At 33.0% G+C, this 14,446-nt stretch overlaps 1 protein-coding gene across 6 annotated transcripts in view; it reads right to left on the bottom strand.

The window, feature by feature from the left end:
- Positions 1-4,120: 4,120 nt before the first annotated feature.
- Positions 4,121-14,446, bottom strand: part of LOC144968452 (polycomb protein SCMH1-like) — a 39,937-nt gene continuing 29,611 nt past the window's right edge. For all 6 annotated transcript variants that reach the window (XM_078906837.1, XM_078906835.1, XM_078906838.1 and 3 more), the window contains 8 exons: positions 13,811-13,899; positions 12,748-12,991; positions 12,153-12,392; positions 11,560-11,769; positions 10,507-10,698; positions 9,009-9,149; positions 8,051-8,244; positions 4,121-6,008 (listed from right to left, as the gene is read on the bottom strand). In XM_078906837.1, coding sequence (XP_078762963.1) covers positions 5,880-6,008; positions 8,051-8,244; positions 9,009-9,149; positions 10,507-10,698; positions 11,560-11,769; positions 12,153-12,392; positions 12,748-12,991; positions 13,811-13,899 — 1,439 coding nt within the window. In that variant the 3' untranslated portion in view covers positions 4,121-5,879. The remainder of the gene's footprint in view (positions 6,009-8,050; positions 8,245-9,008; positions 9,150-10,506; positions 10,699-11,559; positions 11,770-12,152; positions 12,393-12,747; positions 12,992-13,810; positions 13,900-14,446) is intronic.

The raw sequence follows: 14,446 nt of genomic DNA, 5'->3' as shown, positions 1-14,446 counted from the left end.
ATCTGTTGACATTAACAAGTCTAATAACAGGTACAGTGCAACATACTTTCGACAAATTCAAGACAAAAGACAGAATTTAAAAAATAGTTCCTTCACTGTCTTAGTAAATTTTTCATGTCAGCCACAAACCATTTCAATAGTTTAGGAGAACCAAACTGAGGCATAAATTGGTGCCGTGCCCCCCCCCCCCCCCCCCCCCCCCCCACCCACACACTTACACACTGCCATCCAGCACGGGAGATGACACACAGCGGGATATGATGTGTTTTATTAGTCTAATCGAGTAAATCAGTTGTCAATAATATTCAATATTTGCCAAGAAAAAGACATGGATGACCTCATCAAACTTCGAGACCTGGATCCATAAATAATGATATATCATGTACATTACAGGTTGTGTCCCTTGTTTACAGCCATGTTCACGGATAAGTTGACATATGGTACAACAAACTAATTTGGCTGTCCTGAGTAGTTTTTAAAAATGTGTGTAGCACTGTAAACCAACACAGTTTTGGTGGGAAAATACTGTTTAGTATTCAACACAAAAATACCTGACAAACATTCACATTTTACATGAACTTTTAGTTTTGTCTACCTAGATATATGAAAGGGCAGTAATCGCAATATCTCATCACAGAACAAAGACAGGTTAGAGAGAAATAGAAAATGGATCAAAACTCTAATCATAATGCTACGATGGTACTACAACTTGCCCAAAGGCATCCTAGAGGCTTGTAAATGTAGCAGTTTCATTACAATGGTACACTTTAATACGGTATCACTACCACACTAACAGCAACAGGACAAAACAAAGAAAGAAATGTTAAAAAAACAATAAGTGATGATTTAAAAGAAACAAGCTTTACAAAAAAACAAAAAACAAAAATAATAAATAAACTGGAACTTATACCCTCAAAATAAATAAAACAATCCAAATTTCAAACTTCAATAAATATCACAAAAATAAAGTCATCTTAAAGAATGTAAAGTAGAAATTGTATCAAAAGATTAATGGTGAATGAAACTATGTCAAACTAGTCATCATGGTTTAATTTAAGCCACTGTCTCACCACAAAGGAATACATTTACACTCAACATAACCACTCCATATAGATGTGAATAGGTACAGGCCATCACAGTAAAGATGGCCGCCTTAGAGATTTGCTTATCCTATTTGGTATAGCATATCAAATTATTAAAATCCGATCTGCTGATCCTATATGTATGTATGAACGTAAACTAAAATCCAATCTAACAAAAACAACAAAAGAACACAAATTCAAATTAAGTCACCGTAATAATAAAGAAGTAAATCAAAAAATGAACAAATGCCCTATAGATTTATAAATAGTCATTGATGAGAACATTCATTTTATATATCATAATGAGACCTTGAAAAAATAATGAAAATGTATCAAAATACAAGCACCCTAGATATAAAAATTTGAGATGAACTCAAGTGAGCATTAGATAAAAAATATCATTCTGATTAATGAACTAAAGTATGGCATTTAAATTGAACTTTTAAATGCATGAACAAAAAGCATTGAACATGGCAGTTTTAAAAAAATATTAAGCACCTTGTCAAGTAATGACTAAAACTAAATACATTAAACAACAAAAACTTCAATTCCCAATAAAGTCAATAGAAAATACATTAACGCAACACTACACCTTTATCAAACAAGGTGCCAACTTTTCAAAAAATTTTTTACTTGACCTGTCATTTATCCGGTTATAATTTCGGACTAAAACCTTTTCAGCAATAAAGACATACAATGATCTCACCTTCCAAGAAATTCATAACCACATTTCTCAGTTACAACTAAGTAGCCAAAACTATGACAAGCAAACAGAGAGGAGACAAGACTGGCATATTTTAAAAAATCTTGCATCACTGTCCGAAATCAACGAGCTTTCTTACATACAGCATTGCCTGCTAGACCATTTTCATATTATAATACACTAACAAACAGGACATAGGGTAGGGTGGGGGCATTTTGTGTGTATGTTTTGAAAGCATTAGAGTGACTCAATGCCAGACACACAGTCACATCGAAAAGGGATAATTTTGTTTTGTTTGTTTTTATGTTTTTAAGGGTTTTACCGCGCTTGCAACACATTAAGGTCATATCAGTGCCAGTAAAAAGGAAGAAAATGGGATAGTAAAAAGTTCTAGAATTACAATTAAAGCACCCAAGAAAAGGTAAGACAAAGGGGAATTGGTTCAAATAGGGAACAGATGTAGATTTCAAGAGCACACTATCAAAGTACTTAGTCTGAGATCACCTAAAAGTCTCATCCAGACACAGGCACAGGTCCCCACTAAGAGGAATACACTCAAATGTTTACAAATAAAATATATATAATACATAATACAGTGCATAACAGAGAGATGATTTACAAGGAAAAAAAAATTCATCTCCCAAAACTAACTATACATTTGACTGTTTCCCTCCCAGCCAGGGTATCCGGCCAGGGCCAGGACAAAACCAAGTAATCTCATTCCAAGACAAAGACAGAAAGCATGTTGGAAAACAGACATAGGGGGATAGAAGACAAAGTATATACCTCCCTGCCCACTATGGGAGGTCAGGAACCCCACCCAGGATAATTTTGTCTCTCTTTGTGTGGATGTGTGCATGTAGTAGGTTGGGTGCAGACGTGTAGCTTTTATAATGACTATGAGTGACAATACATGGGAATGAAAAGATAACACTTCTGAGATGATGGCCATTAAGGGGAAGGGGATGGGTAAATGTGGGGAGTTAATTAATGACAACCATTAAACCAGGGTAAAGGGTCAATCGTACAAGTGTCAGTCATGGTGCTTAAGGGGCAATCAAGGCAAGGGGGGTACACTATATACTTTAGTTATAACAAACATTGATATCTAGTTCCGTCAACTTTGTTGTAACTGAGGTGCATACATAAATGATATGATTTGGAAGTCACATCATTGTTACTGCTCTCTTGGTAACAATGGCAAGGTATGAAGTCAGTGTCAGCTTAAAGTAAAATCAAATCCCACCTGGAGATGTTAGTCATGTCCATATTAACAGTTATAGTACAACACTATGGATCAATTTTGTTTCCAAGAGTTTAACAGCAATTTCAATATCAGATCATTTAAGCGGCCTTAAGTTTTATTCATGTTGAAAATTAGTTCATAGATATGTTTTGTTTGTTTTTGTTTTTAAGGGTTTTACGGCGCTTGCAACACATTTAGGTTATATCAGCGCCAGTAAAAAGGAAGAAAATGGGATAGTAAAAAGTTATAGAATTACAAATAAAGCACCCAAGAAAAAGTAAGACATTGGGGAACTGGGAACAAATAGGGATCAGATGTAGATTCCAAGAGCACACTATCAATGTACTTAGTTTGAGATCACCTATAAGTCTCATCCAGACACAAGAACAAAATCCAACAAAGAGGAACACACTCAAATGCATACATTATAAATTCAAAATAACAAATATAATAATACACAACAGAGAGATGATTTACAAGGAAAAAAATATCATCTCCCAAAATAATAACTGTGCATTTGACTGTTTCCCTCCCAGCTAGGACTCCGGCCAGGGCCAGGACAAAACCAAGTAATCTCATTCCAAGACAAAGACAGAAAGCATGTTGGAAAACAGATATAAGGGGATAGAAGACACAGTATGTACCTCCCTGCCCACTATGGGAGGTCAGGATCCCCACCCAGAGTTCATAGATAAAAACTATTCATTTTATTTAGCCAACCATCTCTATATTACTTCAGTTTCACAGGAGAATATTTTTTGGGTGTTATATAATGGTAAGATAAGATCCAATCACACAAACTTGAAATGGCATAATGCAAACTGACATACACATCATCATTAAAAAAAAAAGTCTAACGTATTGGCTGCTTATGAAAGACTAACAATCCAGCAATTGAGGGTAAGCAAAAGAAAAAAATACAACAATAATGATTTATAACGTGTCATTCAATCAATCAATTAACAAAAATCGTTCATGACCCAACCAAACCGGACAATGATTTAGGGTTACAGTATGTAATATTTTCACAATGTTGCAGCAGTTGAATGTGATGAAACCTTGAACACAAATTTCACCTCTGAATATGCATTTTATTTTTAATCTTTGAAACTAAACATTTTTTTTTCTTAAAATACTATAAAAGTGGAATTTGTGCATAAAATTGAAAAACAGGCACCCATTGATTTTCAGCATTTTTTGGTTTTGTTTGAAAAAAAAAAAAAAGAGGAAAAGATAAATATCATTTATCTACAAATATGAATAAATAAATAAAGATTTGGGTCACGGTTCACACAGTTGAAACACTTCCCAATTTTACACATTTGCATCAGTTGTGGTAGCATCACAATTATCAGTTTCAAAATAAAAGGATCAACAATAACAACAAAAGGTTTGCTCGTTTTATGATGAGCAAGAAGTGAATAAAAGAAAATTGTGTGAAAATGGTATTGTCTTCATGAAAATTGCATGAGAAATAATGACCAACTCCCATCTAATATGAAAATAATATCAGTGTAACCAGACCATATTCAATATATTTCATGAATAAAAATAGATTGATCATTGTAATTAATCGCCAGTATCTATCGAAAAATGTCCGTTATTGATCAACAAGTTCAAATCCCTCATATCCCTCCTTCACATTTCGATTAACTTATTCATTCTATCTGGGTCGATAGCTTTAAGATCTGTATGTAATATTCATGAGTTGGTTAAGAAGCTCCTTGTATTTTTTTTGGTAGAATCCGTCTTTTTAATAAAAGTTGTAGGGTTTATGCACATTGACTTTCTATTTCAAACAACACATTCCTACTTATGCATAATTTGTCTAAAACTATTTATGTTGGCAAGAGATGACAATTAGAATTAACAGAAAATCAATTTTTCCACTTTGAATTTTTGAAAAAAAATGCTTTTCTATCATCAATTTTAAGGTGAAAACATGAGAAAATCCCAATATCCCCAAATCTGAAACCTTGCCTTACAAAAAAATTGAACAAAAATTGTAGTAAACCTTATTTTTATTATGGTGTTAGATATTGCATAGCATTGATTAATAGGATTCTTAATTCATAAGATATGGACAAATTTTCTTAATAATTCAACGATCCATTTTTCATTAAAAAAATATGGCATATTTAATAACTTGCCAATAACAGCAAAGAGAAATCATATCCTGAGAACTTTTGTTTGCATTAAATATAATCACGAAAAGCTTTTAACATAATATTTTCACCAGAAACATTGAACACTTGTTTTGAACACTCCTCCAAATGAATTTGAATGGACACTTTCAATATTATAATAATCTATCCAATTCTATCCCATCATTTATTTCTTCACCGGCAGGGTTTGATTAATTCTAACCTGATACATTAGGCCATTTTCACTAAGACGGCTGTAATAAATAGCTGGCAATGCAACATGGGACTTCATAAGTAAAAGTGAATTCTAAGCTGCTTGAAGCTGTCAATTGCAACAAGTTTCAGCTACATCAAACAAATATCTATGTAACAGCTTCCAAAAATAATAAAATACTTAACACAGTACATTTCAAGAACTATTAAAACTAACATTTCACATAAAATCCAAATAGTTCAGTCAGGGTTGATTGATAACACTATCGTTCATCTCAACTGGGAGCTCAGAGGTCTTTTCTCTTGTCTACCTGTATTTTACGTAGAGTTTTACCATTTTAATTGTTTTTTTTTTTGTTAGATGAAGGGTTATGAGCCTGAAACCTTTATTCAATGCATTGCTGCTCTCTTGATGAAAATGATATGTCAGGTAAGAGTTTAACAAATCCCACCGATAAGGATTATATTTTTCTATTCCAGCTTGTTCACATTTACTTCATGCATCTGGCTTTTAGTTTATCGATAATATTGCACAGTTTTACAACAGGACCCAGCTTGAGACCCATGTACTTGAGCATCATTTCACTCTTCAGCAGAAGGAATGCCTTGCCATCAATTTCCTGACAACACAAATATAGCAAATACAAGCTTAAATATATAGAAATGAACAAGATTACAGCATATAGAATAATTTCTAGGAGAAAAAGAATTGGCATACTAAGAATACATGCACATAGAGGCCAACTTTTCAAAAAGCTGCAATGGGTCATCCTACAAACAATACTGTCATGACCCAAAACAGTATGTTTGGACTACCATATAATATAATCTAGATTTAGAGCTTTTAGTGTTCCTTGTTTTGATTTGATTGTCAAAAAAGCCTAATCATGGGTAAAAGTTAACGGGGATCAATTTGCCTGAAAGACAGACCAGTGAAGCCAGTTTGCCTGAAAAAGATGCTAATTTAATTTTTTGCCATCTGTGACTCGCCATTTGAGTGCCAACCTTCCCAGAGTGAAAAATGTATTTAATTCTATGATCCTAGAAGTGTTTTTTTTTTATTAAGCAAAAAATATATTTAAAAAAACAACAAAAATACACTATTTTATCTGCACGATTGAAAACAATAGTGCAAAAATTGAGTAGATGCAAATACAAAATTTATATACAAGCTAACACCAACTCAAATCAAAATAAAAGATCTTCGTCATTAAACACTCATTTGCAGACATCTCTAGTGATTACAGAATTATCTGGTTTATGGAGACATCAAGATAAGTCATCACTTTAAATTAGTATAAGCCTCGGAAATTACAATACATAGGGCTATTGCAATTCAAAACACCCCAAAGCAGTGATCAAAGAGACCCCTACCATGGTACTTGTCTTGATGCTAGTGATGGTAAAGGTTGTAGTAGTGATGGTGCTCTAGTGGTGGTGGTGATGATGCTGTGGTGGTGGTGGTTATGGCAGTGCCAATGCTGTGATGGTTATTGTAGCATAACTTCTACTACTCCCACTACTACTTTTGGTTCAAAATATATTGGAAATACTCAACTTTGTAATCTACAAGTTGTATACCCCCCAAAAATGCCCCTGGTGCATTTACTTTGAACCTACAGCATTCTTACAGCTTCCCACTTTTTAATAACAATAATTTAAAAAATGGACTCGTACAAAATATCAAAGAAAAAAATATATTATAAATTTTAAAAATCAAAATAAAGTATTTTCAATTGTATTTTAAAGGAATATAACCCATTTATGTTAATGTTTATTGGTTATACAGTCCTTGATTGAAAGCTTCATTGTCAAAGATGTTGGATCTTATTTTATTTTCCCTTGACACATTTTATTTAACAAGAATAGAAGCTTAAATGAGATCTGAGACCGTTTGAAGAATAAAATAAGCTTAGATGCATAATTCAATGCACATTTTCAAAAATGGTGTGAAAGGTTTTAATGAAAACCAGTGTTTCATAACCAACTGAAAAGATAATATAGTACAAAATTTCATGAGCGTATGTGTCCCATGTTCAAATTTATGACAGAAAAGTGACACATGTGTATAATTGAAAGAAATTTTTTTTAAATAGCCTACATAGGCCTGGTGCACTGGAGAGTCAAAATGTCGGCAGGCGATTATCTTAATAACTAAAAAGAACGTTATTTCCGGTATAGGCTGGGGAACTTTCACCCATGACTATTCCTGGGACATGCAGGGGTCATTTCCATACACATAAACAGTCCAATTTATTTTTTTTCTTTAAAATTTTCTCAGATTGCCAAATCAGGACAGTTCTGATTTTATCAGGATCAAAAAATTGAAAAAGAAAAAAGATCCGATAAATAATTTAAAAGAACAAAAAACAAAAATTACAATTATTTGCAACTACAATTGAGAACATACTCAAATTAAAACTCAATGAAAAAACAGCTTAGTATCAAAATCAATTTTAAAAAAGCATAGCATTCGAGTATGCAATGGTAAGTTTCATAGGTACCACTTGTCTGCCATTAATCTTGAGATACAAAATTTTGCACCACTAAAATTGCGTTGTAAGTTTTCATCCACGATAAATTGCACGGACACAATTTAAATAAAACAAATTTCCCTTTGCTCACAAAAGGATTTTCAAAGTACAGAATCTTAAAAACTCACATGTTTTTTGAATAAATCTACATAGGAAGCCAAGCCAATATCAGTCTCCTTGATGTACCTCATAACATCTTCTATGCTCCACTCTGAGGGGTCAAAATGTTGCGGGTGACTTGGGGAGGTCAATGGCACAGAGGGGTGGTTGGGGGTTGGGACATTAGGGATGGGGACTGAACACTCTCCTGTTGTTGAGCTCGCTGAGGAAATTGGGAGGATTTACCATCGTTATTTTTCACGGTAAAAATTATTTGTATAGGGAATCTGAAAAGTGATTATTCAGAAGATAATAACTAAATCATATATTTTAGGCTTAATTTTAACTCTCTATTTAATATTAATTATTGTTTTTTAAAAATAAAAAAATAATGATAATAATAATAATATTAATAAGAATAACACAATAATAATAATAATAATAATAATAATAATAATACAATAATAATAATATTAATAATAATAATAATAATACAATAATAATAATATTAATAATAATAATAATATACAATAATAATAATAATAAATAATAATAAATAATAATAATAATAATAATAATAATAATAATAATAATAATAATAATAATATAATTATTATTATATTATTATTAAAAACAATATATATTATGACAAGAAAGTGTAAATCTGAGTGTCAGTGTGTCGTCTATTATTAAATTAGCCAGTTCATTCACATTTTTATCCTTCTAATACAAGACATCAATATTTTTGTGATAAGATCAATTTTACATTGGCCATATAAATTTTTAAAGTCCATTGATTTTAACCGAAAGTATGAAATGGTGTACGCATATTTTCCGCTGGTCGAATTTAGTGAGCAAGTTAATATTGTGTCATTTGTCATCCTTCATTTTGTTAACTTGTTTTATTATCTTATTATTATTATTCACAGGTACACATGTTTTAGAACAGATTATTGCATCTTGACCCCCTCCCCATGATTCACTCACCAGCTTCTAAAGTTGAAGAGTGTTGTCTGATTACAGAAGACTTGCCTCCCTTGGAACTTTGACGGGAGGACTCAGAGGACTCTTCAGACCAACGTCTTCTTGATTTAGATGGTGGAGGATGGAGCAGTTCATCCTCAGAATCTGTTAAAAATCAATTTCAAGGGTTAATCGATACATAATAACAAAATAAGGTTTTTGTAAAGCGCCTTACCCTGTATCTCAACTAACTAAAAGTGCTTAATAGTAATGGTAACACCTTTCACTATGACATACAACCACTCAAATATACAGCATGAAACAAAGAAATATAATAATACAGTGTTACATATTAAAAAGAGCCGTTTGATATTTTAAAAATAATACTGCCTCTGATATATCTTGGAAGGGAGCTCTAGATAAAGGGTGCCGAAAATTCAAACGCATGCTCACCTTGACTTTTTAGATAAGCGAGTATTCATGATATAGAAAAACTGCTACTATATGATATAGAAAATGATAAGGACAGTGATAAATTTGTTAGTTTGTTTTTAAGGGTTTTAAGGTGCTTGCAACACATTTAGGTCATATCAGCGCCAGTAAAAAAAGAAGAAAATGGGATAGTTAAATCATTCTAGATGTACTATTAAAAGGACTTGAGGAAAAAGTAAGAGAAAGGGGGAAAATGATTAAAAAACGGAACAGATGTAGATTACAATGCACACTATCAGTGTACTTGTATGAGATCACCTTAAAGTATCATCCAAACACCAGCACAAGATCCCACTAAGAGGAACACACTCAAATGTTTACAAATCATGTTAAAAATGAAAAAAAATAACAGTACATAACAGAGAGATGATATACAAGGAAAAAAATATCATCTCCCAAAACGATAATTATACATTTGATTGCTTCCCTCCCAGCCAAGACTCCGGCCAGGGTCAGGACAAAACTAAGTAACCTCATTCCAAGACAAGACAGAAAGCAATTGGAAAACAGATACAGGGGGATAGAAGACACAGCAAGTAACTCCCTGCCCACTATGGGAGGTAGGGAACCTTACCCAGCGATAAATTAGAAATATTGATGCTCAAAATAGGGAAGTGTGTTTTGATTATCATTACTCACACATATTTTTATACCCGTCTTGACTTGATATTATAAAAATAAATAAATAAATAAATAATAATAATAATAATAATAATAATAATAATATAATAATAATAATAATAATAATAATAATAATAATAATAATAATAATAATAATAAAAAGAAGAAGAAGAAGAAGAAGAAGAAGAAGAAGAAGAAGAAGAAGAAGAAGAAGAAGAAGAAGAAGAAGAAGAAGAAGAAGAAGAAGAAGAAGAAGAAGAAGAAGAAGAAGAAAATTAAAGACTCAGAAATGCTAGAAAATCCCTCCAAACTTTGATTACTCTTCTTTTATTTTAATCTAAGTTATTTGCTATTCAATACAATGATATCTAAATGAAAGTTAGCTTAGATGTTAGTAAGTCAGACCAACCTGATCTCTTGTTACTGGCCGCCCTATTCCGACCCACTCCACACTTGTCACAAGGACCATTGAGAGGATATATAGTCAAGAAGTTCTCACAACACCCTAGACTATCCCTGAAGCCTTCAAGAAATCGTAGGAAATCAGCAGTCTTGTCATATGACACGATGCGTTTGGTGTAAGTTCTGTTGTTGTGACTGGCTGCAATTTATCAATGGAGGGATCAAATTATTCATTACAACCTGAAGTTGAAGAAACTCATCATGAATATATTGTACATTTAAAGATAGAACTGTAGATTCAAACCATCTCACTTGAAGTCCATTTTAATAATTTCTTAATCCCTCACCAACACAAAAAGCAGAAAAATCAAGCTACGATGTGCTGTTTGCATGGGAATAGTGACGATATTGGATTTATGCTTATACTTTGAAATTTGTTTCTCTCCAAAGACAAGCAACTAGGGATTGAGAGCCTATTACAAAGTTACAGAGTCATTTTAATCATAAAGTACCACAGATTGTCAAATTGTGGCTGAAAAACAAAGTCGATGAGTCTGTATTTTGGGGGGTTTTTTCTTGTTTTTTTCCTTCTAAATCTTCAAATTTGCTTATAACATTTTCCAAAAATGATATCATTGTAACTTTGTTGCATCACTTATCATTTGTTAATTTCTCATCTTTGAACCTGTTTTTTCTGTACTTCTGATAGGAAGTCAATTTCAAAACATAAAAATCAGGTGGCCACTGTAACCATAGCAAAACAGCAGCCAACAAAAAAATCGGTTTATTTTTGAGAAAAAATATGTTATCTCAAAAAAAAGAAGAAAAAAAAAAGTCGACTTTAAAAAAAAAGCCTTATACATAGGAATTATCATCTTAAAATATGTTGGGGTTAACATAGGGTAAGAATTGATTTTGATGCATATTAAGATTTTTAAAGTGCAATCCTTGAAAAAAAATATGCTGAACTAAATCTGTGTCATGAAGTGAAAGCAATTCTGTAAAATACACTCTAACAAGTACTTTTCAAAGGGAAGAGGCAAAAACAAATGGACCTCACCTGTGATGGTGATTTTCCCTGTACCTGGAGCAGCCATTTTGAGCATGTCAAAAACCTGTCTTTCTTGAACAGCGCAGTCAATACAAGCTTCCACCAGGTCTCGCAACACTCGACTGATGACAGCTGGTCCGAACTGGCTCCTCATCTGACCTAAACGCTTTGGTTGAAGCAAGCTACCACAGCTGCAGCTTGGGTTTACATAAACACAAACTGAAATATTGAAAACATGTACGATTAAACTCCTTATGAGAAAATAAATGAAAGTTAATGGATGATACATAACAAAAGAAAGGGAAGAAAAATTGCAAAATATGAGTGCAGATGAAGGAGAATTATACCTCCCCCATTCCCTTGCAGAGAAGATTTTTAAAAATATTAACTCAAAACAAACACCCATTATGATAATTTCAGTGCTAAGGATTTTTTTTCATTAAAAAAGGCAATAAATCAAAACTAAATTTGTTCTCTTTCATAATAAACTGCTAATCTAATTATATTGTTATTATGTGTCTATACAGAGAATTAAACAATATTTGAGTGTGATATAACCCAAACATTAAAAGTAGAGAGCAATAACTTCCAAACACTGTTACTTTTTTCAGCCTCTGTAGCCGTAGTGTCTGGTTCCGAACTGGTAACTACAGGCGTGGAGCTGTCATGAGGTGACAACCGATGTGAATCAGCAGAGCTTGGTGTTAAGGGACTTTCCTGGGATGTTTGGGGGCTGATGGAGGGGCTGCCCCTGTCTCCTCCTTGGACATTCACACTCAATTCCGTGCTGTGTTGAGACTGACTGTGTTCCTTAGACATCTTTGATGGTTTGTAAGGTGATGCTGGGGGTAAAAGGATGAAAATTATAATAAAATGTATGATTTATAAATAACATGGGTGGAGATATCAGTGCTGCCACTTGAGGCGAGATCTGAGAATCATGTAACATTGTGACAACAGGTGTTTACATTGATGTAATACTTTATTCTGCTCAGTTTAGAATAATATTGTAAAGTAATTATGTCAATTAAAAAAAACACATTTTCATTTATTTGTGTAACATGGCACGAGTAGCCCTATTTCTAATAGATTTCCGCAATCTTGAATAGGGTCTTGTCCAAATTTTGAACACCCAGCCCCCAATGTAGAAAACAACAGAGATGGTTAACCACAATTGAACTGAACTGCCTCTCTCACCTTTAAAACCAGGACTCTGTAATGGATGGCCACTCCTCTCACACCATCTGACAGGAAAGATGTCCCTGGAGTCATAACGACACCAGTAGTCAAAGGCACCCCTCCAGCCATCAAACGTTACATGGATCATATCATCATTCACTGCCCCAATTGTGGCAGGGCATATCAAAGCTGGATTCTTTCTGTCTACAGCCTCCAGCTTCTGACCCACTTGGAACTCATTTGTCTGTGATGCTTTGGGTTCCTGTATTGATTTAACAGGGACAATCAGAAAATCCTGACAATGTGTATTGATTAAACAGGGACAATCAGAAAATCCTGACAATGTGTATTGATTTAACAGGGACAATCAGAAAATCCTGACAATGTGTATTGATTTAACAGGGACAATCAGAAAATCCTGACAATGTGTATTGATTTAACAGAGACAATCAGAAAATCCTGACAATGTGTATTGATTTAACAGAGAAAATCAGAAAATTCTGACAATGTGTATTGATTTAACAGAGACAATCAGAAAATCCCGACAATGTGGAAAATTCTTTTTCACTTTGATAATTGGGTTAAAATGAGGGCTTTAAAAAGAAAGAAAGAAAGAAATAAATAAAGAGAGAAAGAAAGAAGGAGAAAAAGAAAGAAAGAAGGAGAGAAAGAAAGAAAGAGAGAGAGAAAAAAAGAAAGAAAGAAAGAGAGAAACAATATCCAGAGCTGGGTTTCATGAGTTCAATTTCTATATCCACAAAGAGACCGAAGATGGAAGAAGACCTATTTTAAAATATTAAAAAATAACAAATGTATGCATAAAGAAACTCCAGTAGTCCTTCAGCACCAACTGGAGATTAGTAACAAATTCTTGCTACCACTTGGGTAGGACACATTTGCAAAGTGTTTTTCATCACATTTCACTGTTCCAGTACTTCTGGATGCTAATGTTGTTCCGTAACCTTTGCATTGCTAAATTCGGAAAGCTTAGGCCTGTTTTAAGTTGCAGGTTGAATCTATGGCTTGTTATATCTATTCTATGACCTCTTTCAAGTGTTCATAATTTTTTGCGAATCCAAACCTTTTTGAAACAGTAGTCAGGGGCCAACATAGCACCATTTAAAGTCTTCTGCAAAAAACCTGGCCAACTTGAGGAATTCATTCGGAAACCTGGTAAAAAGGAGAAACAGCAATAATGATAATAATAATAATAATAATAATAATAATAATAATAATAATAATAATAATAATTAATAGTAATAATAATAATAATAATACAGGGCAAGACGCTTAACAGAAACAGCTCTGTTATGCAGATTTCAACTCCATTATGCAGATGTCTGTGTCTGTATTTGTAAATGTGTTGATGTTCATACCATGAACCAAACTGTTTGAGTATTGTTTACCTCACATGAATTGCCTTTTATTTGGACAATAAAGATTATATTATTATTATTATTATTATTATTATTATTATTATTATTATTATTTTGTTACAATTAACTGTTTCAGCTTGTGGCCTCCATTAGGATGACCTATCCGTACTACATATCTTTTGCAGTAGCTTTATATTTATCTATAGTAATGCAAATCATTCTTTCATTTGTTTAACATTTTATTTTCCATTCTTCGCTATATGTGTGCTGTCATGACAGGAAATGAAAGAAAAAGTGTTACCACACTTATGACTTCACATTCAAACGGAATTGTCACGTTG

This window comes from Berghia stephanieae, chromosome 3 (genome assembly GCF_034508935.2).
Source record: "Berghia stephanieae isolate SIO BIC M18660-M18661 chromosome 3, UCSD_Bste_1.3, whole genome shotgun sequence".
Classification (NCBI taxonomy): Eukaryota; Metazoa; Mollusca; class Gastropoda; order Nudibranchia; family Aeolidiidae; genus Berghia; species Berghia stephanieae.
The sequence above is the reverse complement of the archived record's forward strand: the minus strand, read 5'-3'. Positions and strand labels throughout refer to the sequence as shown.